This window comes from Pagrus pagrus (assembly GCF_965226575.1).
Source record: "Pagrus pagrus genome assembly, chromosome: 14".
NCBI lineage: Eukaryota > Metazoa > Chordata > Actinopteri > Spariformes > Sparidae > Pagrus > Pagrus pagrus.
This window is the reverse complement of record NC_140198.1, coordinates 23,864,464-23,876,923: the sequence shown is the minus strand read 5'-3', so window position 1 is coordinate 23,876,923 and position 12,460 is coordinate 23,864,464. Positions and strand designations below refer to the sequence as shown.

Genomic DNA, 12,460 nt, shown 5'->3' with positions numbered 1-12,460 from the left:
TCTCAAGTGTAACACTTGCAGCGTTTACAGAAGCAGCTTGGTTTATTTCCAATTCAGGTTACACAACATTTCAAACATGTAGAGAGCCTCCTCTTCTTACCTTAGTGCAGTTAGCAGCTTTAGGCTCCAAGTCGCTGAGAGTGACCAGCTCCTTTAATAAGCTGCTCTCCTGATAACCTCCCTTCACGCCACGTAACTTGAAATAAGCCTGAGGTTTCAACAGAATGAGGCGCAGATTTACTGCAAACCCAGCCATGTCGATGGCAAAGGGGCGGTGCGGGTCGAATACAGTCTTCCAGCCGTACACCTTCCCCAAGGTGTTTACTTTAGGGGACTCGTACCGTAGGCCGCCCACAAAGGCCACGGGCCACACTGACACCTTCCTGGTGGAACGCATCTGGAACGTGAAAACAGAGACAGAGGTACAAGACACTCATGTGAGTCATTTTGAACTCCATAAAAAATGTTGATTTAGCTTAAGACACTTAAGTAAGAAGTCTGCGAAAAGACGTTGCACCCTTAAAGGAAAAGTTCACCCGAAAAAGAAAATTCAGTCATTATCTAGCCCTGTGCTAATGGAAAGTCGTGGGAAGTTTTCCTAGTCCACATAACATTTTTGGAGCTTCACAGAAAACAGCGTTCTCTTAAACAACTTAAGTAGATGGGGACTAGTTTTTAAACATAAAAAAATACGGGAAAAAAAAAAAATTGGCTCCAGAAGCCATGGGATCCCAAATTAATGTGAAAAGACATTTACATCCTTTAAAAGCCTAAATCTTCACTGTAGCGGCTAAGCTTAAAGCGTTAGCCAGCTGGGACATGAGCTTGATCACATGTCAAGAGTGGAAATAACATCTTTTCAAATAAATTTGTGAGCTTTGAGAGACTTGGATTATGCTGCATGAGCTGTATGAGCTGTACTATATTGTATGTATTTTTCCAGTTGTCTTTTTACATTACAGTCCCCATCTACTTCAGCTGTTTAGGAGAATGTTGCAATGCTGTTTTGCTGTGAAGCTCCAGAAATTATTCATGGACCACGAAACTTCAGCTGATCCTCCTTCTTCCTTAAGTAGATAATGACAACATTTTTAAAATAATTAGTTTTTGTTGAACTGTTCCTTTAAAGAATAATTCAGCTATATTTAGTTTAATTTTACTTTGCATAATTACCTCTTCAAACAGCTCCAGACTGTACGTGTTGTCATCATCTGCAAAGTAGACGACCCCAGCCTGGCTGCTGTTGGCGCTGAAGGTCTCCCGGAGCCACCGCAGAGCCAAGTTCCTCTGTATGGTACCCCGAGGTATCCGGGGGTCCCTAGTGTCCCCGCGTACCTTATAGTTCCTAGGTGTCTCCACGTTGAGGTGAGTGTAGTTGAGTCCAGTCTCCTGGAGGAGACGGCTGACCAGAGTGGTCCTCCTCTGGGAGTCCTCCACCAGGATCCAGTGCAGGTTGGGGACGTGCAGCAAGGTGTTAGCCAGACGTGTCAGCTCTGCCTTCTGCACCGGCCGGCTGTAGGTGGGAGTGATGACGTGGATGGTGGGCAGGATGTCAGACCAGGGCGGAGGGCGGCTGTAGACATACTCAGTGCGCACCACCTCCACGATGTCCCGGTTCTGAAGTGAGCAGGACTCCTTGAAAGCAAAAGTATTCCTGGAGTTGGAGCGACCATCACGTCTGTCATCTAGTCAGGAGGGAAAATGATTACAATGAGCCTCTGTGTGCTCTCAAGTATTGATGGGACCTTGTGCTACATAAGTAAACAGACACAATCTTCTGTGCATTACATCAACACACAGACGCATACTGTAAGTAAAACAAACACCTTTGCTATATGCTGCTATGACGAACATGAAAAAGCAAAAGGTTCACTATCTCTGAACACCACTGCAGAGTCTTGAATAATTTTACCTGTACCCTTTCGAGTAGCGAGCAGAGGAGTGATGGTGCTCTGGTGCCAAACAGTGATGAGCAGTGTCCAAGGCAACACGATCAACACAATGGCGACGATGTCTCGTCTCTTCGGCATCTCCAGGGTCAGACCTGAGTCATGTCACTGCCTGCACGACATATAACACATGACATGAGATGGTTCACAATCACAGTGACCAGAGAGCTGTGAAATGAGGTGTCGCAGCTTTTGTCAAGGCCATCGATGGCTCTCACTGAAGAGAACGAAAGAGAAAATGTCTTTGAGAAATATTGTTTTAAATGTAGTTGCAGTTACATCTTTGTAATTATTTTGATACCAGTCCTATCATTTCCAATTTCTGTTACAGTTCTTTACATAGATTTTTAACATTTAAACATATTTCTTCTGGATTTATTAAATTCTAAGACATTTTATTTATTATTTATATGTTAAATGGACTATTTTTTCTACTGAATTACACCCGCCAACTGTATCACTGCACAGGGGAAAGTGTGCATCTACTCATGGACAAGAGGCTCATGCTTGTGACAGCGCAGGATGTGAATATTGATGGTGTTCTCCTCAGCTGAGCTGCAACGTTAGCTACTGTAGCTCAGTTAGCTACTGTAGTCTCTTGACCATGAGTAGATGCATGCTTCCTTCTGAGCGATGATACATAAGGAAAATAGTTCCTAAATGAAACTGCTCACAGCTGATTTTTGGAAAGAGACTACTGTTGAGTTTCAGGTGTATTTTTAAAAACATTTTTTTTTTAGCTTTGAGCACCTCAAGCTCAGTGCCATCTAGTTCCATTATGTTCAAGGGAAGGCAGACCTCCAAAACTTGCAACCCACACCAAAACAATCTAGATGGATGAAAAGCACTACAGGCAAGAGGAAAAATATGTATTTTTGATTCTGCTGTATAATTATGTTTACAATTGTTCTGTTGTCTTTGCTGTCATAAAGACAGAAATAGTAAATGTCTTTCACCAGACTCTATTTAGAATCATCGTTTCTAAAGGAAACATCCACTGCTTTTAGAGTTATATTTAGCGTGCTGTCTTTAGCCCGTGAATAGACGAGCTGCTTGACTGAGTTTCCCAATCTGATGGCCCATCACGAGATGAGAATTGCATTTGGAAGTCCATAGACGGTGGCTCTCTATTGAACGTCAACATGCTGTAGCTGCGAGGCACAAACTACAAGGAAGGAGGCATTGTGTTAAGAAGCAGTCTGAGCCTGCTGGAACTGCTGCACAACAGAAAATGGGTCAGAAAAACGCTCCGAGCTCTCTTTTTGTCTCACTTGAAAGCATTCTGGTGTACTACAGAGAACTTCAGAGATAAAGATTGAAGAGGGCTACAGTGTGGCTGAAAGGGTCAAGCCCTTTCCTGCCTGTAAACAGTTGACACGGATAAAGACATTATGGATTCAGTCTTTTTAGTTAAACCCTGATACATATTAGAAGGTCTGAAAGGTCTTCATAGTTATAAACTGTATAGTAACTGTACATTCTCAAACAGAATTTTATCTCAGTGGCAGAGATAGCCAGGCCTTTATTTCTAATTCCTCCAGTTCTCCAGTTAACGCAAACTAAAAATCTCCTCCATGTTGACTTGTTGTCTTGAAAAACAAGTCTCCCCAAATGATGTTAGCCTGTCATCGATCAGGAGTATGACACAGATGAAATGGCTGAATTTCATTAAAGTCTGAAAACATTAGATTAAAAACAGAGAGCAGCAGAGAGGTGGGTACAACATGACTGCTGTTGTCCTGATGGTATTAGTGCTGTGGATATGTACATTATACATGTGTTGTGCATGAACGATAAAACGCTACATAACTGCGTTCATGTTTTTGGTGAATGTGGAACTGAATGCATCTGTTCGCAACTAATGAACATGAGCGGTGCCAACGCCTGAGAGACGCTCACACACTGTGCTTTACAGCACCCGGCGTGGCCAGTGCAACTAGCAGTTCAGACGCAGCTACCGGTACCACTGAAACCAGTTATATGAATGACAGAGTTTTATAAACAAGATTCAAACAGAAAAATTGTGCCCACTGAGTGAACTGTCACTTTAACATTCACGCTGGCCACTTCCGCAGGCATTATCTGAGATGACAAAGGCAGCTGCGTCTCAGGTGGTAGACAGCGTGGCCCATTAATTACGAGTTGGCTCCATTCATCCCAGACTCCTCTTAATCACATGTACAAGTGCTCTTAAGCAGGACAGCAAACCTAAAAAGCCACTACTTTGCATGTTAGCTCACTGCCCCCAGTGTGTGTGTACGTGTGTGTTTCTGCATGAATGAGAGGCAAATTTTAAAGCACTTTGGATAAAAGCACTATAAGAAAAATGCAAACCATAATATCTTACCTATGTTTAGAGCCAACACTCATGGTCGCTTCAATAGCTGATACTCTAGGATCTGTATAAAGAGCCCTGGAGAAAAGGAGGCTGTGTGTACCAGTGGTTCAGTCCAGTTGATTATCCCTGCAGAGAGTAAAAATACATAGGATCAGAATCTGTTTGATAGGAGTGCAGATATGTAACATTTGATTGAGGTTTCTTGGAAAACTCCAGTGTGAACACTAATGATTCAATGGTTGGATCCCTGTAGACATGCAGGAATACGTGGGGGAAATGTTTTATGTATGCATAGCGTGTGCGCATAAACAAGTGTTTCATCGGCATTGTTTGTGTGCTTTTGGAGTGACTCATTACTCCAAAGGTCATCTGTTATTCAGGCAATTTACAGCCAGGCAGTTTCACCAGGTTCGGCTTATATTTGTCGGAGTCATACAAGCTTAAGCCAGGATGAAGGTGTGTGCTGTTGTGTTCATGTTCACGCTCAGCTCTCTGATTATCCTTTTGTTCATCTATTTCCTGCAGTCCAGAAGCCCTGCAGCCTTCGATGTACACCGCTAATATCAATGATCTCAATAACAATACAGGCTTCGACCACTCTGTGTGCTTTTGTTTCAGTTCTCTTCAGGAGACAAATCATCTGCTGGTTAATCACTAGTCTTTAGACATAATTAATCCTTGATCAAAAGGGATCAACCCCAGTCTGAGATCAAACACTGTGCTCGCTAATTAACACATGAGGACAGGTTTAATAGGGTGATGTTTGAACAGCATGTCATTGACACAGACAAGCTTATTATTTATGCATGTCATGTTGAAAAGCAGTGACCCGCTCTTCACCTCTTCACCATTTTGCATCCCCATTTAAGGTGAATTGTTTCATGACTGACAGGAATCAGCAGAATCAGAAGGCAGACGAAAAAACAAGTTATAGAAAACAGTTATAGTCATGCTTTCTCATATACACAGACTGAAACATGCTGAATGTGTTATTTTTACTATTTTGCCAAAACTGTACAGACTTTTCTCTGCATCTGCATCAAAATACACATAGTGATAAACAATCATGCAGATTTTTTGAGATTACCTACATCCTGGGAATGTAAATGCACAGTAAAAAAGGGGAGCTACAGGCAAAATACCATCAAATTTAGAGGCATTGCCTGGAGTTTATATGTGCAGCTGCCATCTACATTTGGCTCCACTTGCACAATCTGTTCAATAGTCATAGCAGTTTATGGCAAATAGCAAAATAGGAGCAGTGGACCTCTATTTTTGCATTCATATTAACCAAATTTTGTTAGAAATGCAAATGTGTGCCTTAATGGATGGATAGTGTTGGACCAAGGAATTCAGTGAAAGCAAAATGTGTCTAAACCCCACAGTTCAGGAGTTATGAGTGCGTTTGTGAGTTATCCTATTAGTTAACAAACACAAAAAGACAAAAGGGAATGGAAACAAGACTTTGTTGTTTCCAGCGGAGGCAATTAATGATGAGAGTAAAACCACAAACTAGGCTATCTTACTGACAGATACTCTGCACCGAAAAGCAATTACTCCTGTCAATCAAATTCAGTGAGCTTCCTGTCCTGAAGATGCATGATCTCAGTCAGCATGCGGATTGGATTAGAGATTTTTTACTGTGGGACACATCCTGCACTGTAACCAGCAGCAGCTGTCTGGATATGGTCAATGACATGACCTCACTTAGTGACTTGTTTTGCTTGACACAACTTTATAACTGGGTGAAAAGTCCCAAAACTGTGTACATGCCACTGCAAATGATACAATGACTGCAAACAGGCTGTCTGGTGGTTTAGATTACTATTGTAGATACCAATATGGTGCCTGTTTATGCTGTTAATGACACTGTCCATTGGCAAATCTGTGTTTCATCATCTGGTCATCAGCCATCTATTGTCGACGTTCAAACATTTGAAGAATATGATTGCTTTAAACCAGTTGTTCTCAAACGTTTTCATGTCAAAGACTGTCACAAATTAGACCATGGACCTCCATCTGATAAGAATTTTGCTTTGAATGTTGTGTTACAGAAAGTGTATGAAACCCATGACCAACATCCTCATACACAATGTCATAGTGTTACTTATGGAGGAGTTATAATGAAAATAAATAAGGGGGAGTCCCGGGAACCACTGCTTCCAACAATTTAGGGAATTTCTACACAGTAAAAAAAAATGACAGTAAACAGATGAGCTCCAAGATAAAGCTACACAAGCTAATTTGAGTTTTTTATATTCTGAGGAGGCAGCACAGACTTAACACATTCAGAATCTGATTGTTATGGCCCAGTCCCATTTTGGATTCTATGACTGAACTGGCTGACTCCCTCTGTAGTATAAACAGCTGGGTTTTTTGTTCATACAGTGAGTGCTACGTGTGTTTTATAAGCCTAACAATCAACCCGATACAAGACCCCTGTAATGTAACGATGCAGTGCTAAATACAGTATGGATGATGGTTCAAGTGTCAGTACTCTCATGACAGTAATATGTGAAGAAGAAAATAAGTGGGGTCACACCGTCACATAACATGGAAGTACAGCAGCTCCAGTTATGTTTCCTGAGCTGACCTTTTTTTTTTTTAAGAGCTTTCTGATCAAATCCCATCAACTGGGAAGTGACACGTGAGGAGTCAGTCACAGTAATGATGTCACTGTAAATGGTGTGCAACATTCCTGTTTTTTGTATTAATTTGAATGGCCAGGAAACATATATTTAATCTTTACGAACAACAATTTCAGCAAATATATTATAGGTCAAAGCTGCCACATCAACTAAAGTCAAAAGCAACCAGATGAAGAAGGAGAGAAATACCCCAGACTCCCTTGTAAAATTATTCAATTTTGTGAGTTGCTGAGCTAGAAGAAACTTTCTAAGCTTTGTGGAACAGTCTATGAAAAATTCTTAATAATTTAGGCCTTCTTGGCAATTCAGCATATGTGATACATAAAGGTCTTTCTTTCTTTGTGCAAAAAACATTGTGTCCCTTTGTCCCAGTGATATATGTGTTCATTTGCATATAGAGCAGGAGTGAGATGCAATCACAAGTGGTAACACGAGGTGCATGTCGAAAACGCCTGATGCCAGGCATGAACTTCCAGCAGTCACCTTGTGATCGGATCACCAAAGATCCATCTTAATGCCAGGTATAAACAGGGATGCAGACGTTTCATGGAGGAGACGAGCACATATATAACGCGGATCTGCCTGTTAGTCACTGATAACAGAGACTCCAGTCTGCAGTATCGTTCATATACTTGATTGATGGAAAAAAAAAAATTGTAGAGAAACTTTAGGCTTCATGATCAAAGAAAGTTTTTATATCCTGTGGACACTTCTTTCCACATTCTCACACTCCCTCTTACTCTCTCTCTCTTTCTCTCTCTACTGCAACTTCATTATCAATTGATGGTTTTTATAACGCGTTGTTTTATGGGGTGCTGCCGCCCCCTCAGCAGCCCTAGTTCCCCAACCAAGAAAGCACAAATATAGAGCACTCTGTTCGAATCAATATTTGCTTCAAAAATAGCCGACTGCAACAACATGATTTTCATGGTACAATAACATCTCAGAAAATACATCATATAACAGCTATAACAGAATACTGTACGATATTATTGTGATAATCATTATTATAATTATTTCAATGATCGATTATAATGAACACCAACGTACTTTAGGTCAAAGCAGCCGCAGCAACCACAGTCAACAACAGCGCCTGTGTCCATGCACATCGCTGCACACAGGGGGCCTTCCCACTTGTTAATGACCTCTGTGGGGGGGTAGATGAGTCAGCGTGCAAAAACTGGAACTCCAGCATACAAATGTAATGCCGACTTGGTGTTTATCCTGTAAGGCTGGTGCAAAATGAATGGTAGATAATGGGATATAATTATCTAATATATATAGATATAATAAATAATTAGTTTTGCACAATTGTATGTGTATTAATGGTATATTTGATCATGAATTAATTCATTTTGGATGTGCACCTACATTATGAAGCATTGTTTTCATCTGCCATGGTAACTTGGCGGTTAACGTAGCGATTTTACTTTGTCCGAGCACCGAACCATCAAGCCAGTTTAAGTGTTTCCCTCCTACCTTTACGCCAAGAAGGAGAAATAATTCCCTTAAATGACACAAACCTCTACACATTTACCTGCCATTAAATATTTACCTGGGACTGAAATTTCAACTTGCATCTGTACAGTGCTATGACTGTTTTCTGCTGCTGAAGCTGTTCTCTTCAGTACAAAGGGGTATTTCTTAATGACCAAACAGCCATCAACAACCAGTTGCCACAGGTACCAATATGAACCCTCAGTGACTTTGCAGTGCTGCAAACAGACTCAGCACTGCATCACAAACCTAATGATTCCAATCCAGCGCTCACTAATGACAGACCTTGACTGGATCAAAGAGCCAGGAGTGGAAGGAGGACGAGTGGAAGATGGTGCCAGCCTCACTCAGCACTTAAAAAGATCGAAAGCTTCTCACTGTGTGTTTAATATGTATGGCACGGCTCGTGAGAACTATAAATAGGTCTCTCTTGATATCAAACATCTCAGAGACGTGTCTTTTAAATCCTATCTCAGCTGGGAAATCCATACTAATGTTGTCTGTGCTAATGGCAGTCAAATGTCAGGGGCTGCTGCGGACTATGAGGCAGACACGAGCTGAAGGCACGTCCTTGATTAACAAGCATTGTAACAAGCTTGGAAAACAAAAGCCTATAATATGATATATTATATTATATCACATTATATATAGATAGCTTCAATGATGCAGACCCACAACACTAGTGACCACACTGTGCGTTCAACCTCCAACCTATTAGCCCTGGCCTTGGCCCTGCAAACTGTATCCAGGGCTCATTATGGCAGCGCAGTTTCATGGACATCCTGCTGTCCCCCTCAAGGCAGGTGGACAGGTGGACAGTCACAAGCAATAAAAGATGACCCCTTTTGCAGTGAGTTTAATAACATTGTCAGTGTTGGAAGTATCATTTTTGTTTGCAAATAAATTCACCACAGAGAGATTATCAAGAACTTTTGGGAACTGTCTGTTTATTTCATTAAATCCTCATTACTGCCATCTGAATGCAGCCAACTGTTATTAATCCCTTCAATCCTAATGGTGACCCGTACATGTGTCTATACCGGATAGACAGCTGCAGGTAATCTGATATATCTGCAGTTTCTGGTGTTTGATGCTCTGATGTTTGCACAGTCCCTTTCAACTGGTTCGAGGTGTAAAAGTTGAGCGCGGTGCCTCGGCGTACGGCTCGTTTGGAATTCTAATATTCAGCTGCTGTGGGATTTCAGGGATCAGCCTCTGAGATAGTTTTTCACATCAGTACCTTTCGTCTCAGCTGCTTTCATTCAGGTGCTGCTCAAGTTTTGAATTTTGCTGAGTAAATTATAAGTTAATGTTTCTTTTCCTCAGTAGACCATTGTTGAGCAGTGATGTAATTAAGCACTGACTCTAAATTGAATGAACAATGCACTGTTAATTCAATAATAAAATAAAAATAATACAGTGTAAGGGATGTTTACTTACATAAATAAGTTATGATCCACTTTCGTCACACAGTCTAATCCTGTTGTGCTGTGTTAATGATGGAGGTCCTCTGTTAACGGGCCTTGATGTGTCAGCTGCGATGAACAGAGGGATCCATCAAGTTCTCTTCCTGGCGTAGGAGAGTTTGTTTGGCGCACATATGAGCAGCAGAGTTGGGGTGACAACTAGCGGATTTCGTTCACAGCATCCGGCGGGTGCTATCCAATCCTCGGGTAGGGTCGCGTCCTCAGTGCCAGCCCCTGTAGAGACAGAGGAGGTCATCCCTCTGGAAGAATGCTGCTTCTCATGGCAAAAACAAAGGCTGGGATTGTCAAAGCTGATGGCAAGGGGACGGGGCGGAGGGGCAGCCATGGCCGGAGGACTCGGGACAATAGAATAAATCACATGAAAAATGTCACAGCCCCACAAATGGAATTCTTACTTGGGGATGAAGCAGGATTTGAAAAATTGAGAGAGCCATGCATAACGTGGGGGTTGTTTATCTGAGGCATAAACAGCACGAGTCATATGGTCCACTAGTCAGACAGTAAGAGCATTTCTATTCATTTCTGCTTTCATTTCCTGACAGGCATATGAAAGGAGTACATTCTGAATAGGCTCCTATGCTTGAAAAGTCTAATAATGGGAGAGGGTAAAAATATGCCGCTAGTCTAAAGAACTCCACAGATGGAGAGGAGGCAGCAGTGTGAAAGGCTCTGCAGCTCATATCAGTAATTAAGGAGGATGGTTAGATTTTGGCACGTGACAAAAGTACAGTGGCTGTAAATGATGCTGCTCATAGCAGGTGGTTTATGTGAGTGACAATGACCTTTGAAGCTCGTGGAGGATTAGGTCAGATTAAATCACACCTACTGCATTACATGCAGAGAAATGTTCATTTGTTCACCAGCATGAAGGCGCTGTGAGGGCAGAATAGATGTTTCCCATATCAGACATGACTTATCATTGCAGGAAAATCTCGTGTAATGCTGCATTCACACCATATTCAAAGAGTATGTTTGTATGTACCTGTTGCTATCCATGCTATCGCTATCCACCCTAATGATGTTGATCTTGCCAGAACGGCACTCTGGTGGCGATGGTCACAGATTACGTCTGACTATTGACCACGCCCCCATTCTCTGTCTGAGAAAGAACGTTGGCTGTTAAAAAAGGATGCAACACTGGCTGGATTGGGGATTTAAGGGAAAATCAGTGCAGTCAGTTATCTTAGCTAAGCACAAAGACAGGATACACCAGAAAACAACTAGCACCAAAAAACTGCCTAATATTAATAAGCAACTCCATATTCACTGTGTATGTAATGGTAAAGAGGTGAAGAAAGTTGGTCACCCTGATATTTTCCTCAGCGATGTGTTAGTCGGGAAACATAATGACTGTGTCCAAAATCTCCCACTCATTCACTGGAGGAAAGGAAATAACACTTTTGGACATTGTTCGGGTCATTTATTCCCCTCCAGCGCAATGCATGATGGTATAATGCTTGTTTAGTGACCATCTGTTGTACACTACTTTTCACGATGCATTGTGGGATACTTTGAGTCAACTATAAAGGGTATAATAGATCTCATATACATGCAGACAGCACTTCAAAATGGCAAACTCACTGTATTGTCCACTATATAGTGGGTAGTGCATGATTTCGAACACAGCCGAAGAATAAAGTATGCTAATGTTAACATGCTAGTGTTAGCCAATCTCTGTATGGTGATAAATGATCAAAGCTGTGTGCCTGTGTGATGTTTTGGAGCTCTTCTGCCACCAAGTTAGCATCAAATCATCATCAATCATTTTCGCTCTACAAATGAAGCTTTCCTTTTGATAGAATCTTGACAGATGGTGTTGATTTTTGTTTATATCCACACCACAAATGTCCACGACTGGTCTGCCCCACAATATGTCTGCATTGTTCAAGTAATCAACAATATCAATTGTGTCATTTGTAAAATATACAGAGAGAGAAGGGCTCCAAGAATATAGGGGGCAGCACCAGAGTAACCAACAACTGCTGCTCTCTGCTCGCTATCCTTGGCTGTTGCTAGCTATCGTTAGCTAATAAGCTCAATTAGCTGTGAGGCTAGTGACCCTACTAGCTGACTGGAGTCTACTTGAACCGAGCCCTCAGATCACATGGGGAGTCACAGCAGCACGAGAAGACAGAGCAGGCGGGAACATGGAGCCACGAAGCGACAGAGGACGTATTGAGATTCAAGCAGCAGCAGTGGATGAAAACAGCATCTGGAGCTGAATTATTTCCCCATCTTATCAGTTGAGGAGCCAAACCAGAAATAATTTGCAGTTTAGGTGAGTGTTATTTTGTTTTGAATTGAGTGTGTTTTACGATGAGTTAACAAGGGAATTAAGCTTGTCTTAGTTTGGAGAGAAAAACTTGAATTCAGTAGGTGTACGGGTGTATTTCTGTAAGGAAAGTAAGGAAAGGGAAAATAGGATGTGAAACTATTTCCTTTTTTGACATTTTGTAGCTTGTAAAACTGGTTAGCATGCTAACTTCCGTTGATACCTCTGCAACACAGTACATGGACGTCTTTGACATAATGTCAACACTG

General features: G+C 41.7%; 1 protein-coding gene across 4 annotated transcripts in view; it reads right to left on the bottom strand.

The window, feature by feature from the left end:
- b3gat1b (beta-1,3-glucuronyltransferase 1 (glucuronosyltransferase P) b) overlaps window positions 1-12,460 on the bottom strand; it is a 30,745-nt gene that overhangs the window by 3,094 nt on the left and 15,191 nt on the right. For 2 of the 4 annotated variants that reach the window (XM_084373316.1, XM_084373315.1), the window contains 5 exons: window positions 9,873-10,132; window positions 4,297-4,413; window positions 1,913-2,061; window positions 1,174-1,685; window positions 101-397 (listed from right to left, as the gene is read on the bottom strand). In XM_084373316.1, coding sequence (XP_084229442.1) covers window positions 101-397; window positions 1,174-1,685; window positions 1,913-2,030 — 927 coding nt within the window. In that variant the 5' untranslated portion in view covers window positions 2,031-2,061; window positions 4,297-4,413; window positions 9,873-10,132. The remainder of the gene's footprint in view (window positions 1-100; window positions 398-1,173; window positions 1,686-1,912; window positions 2,062-4,296; window positions 4,414-9,872; window positions 10,133-12,460) is intronic. The other 2 variants (XM_084373318.1, XM_084373317.1) reach the window with 2 other exon arrangements.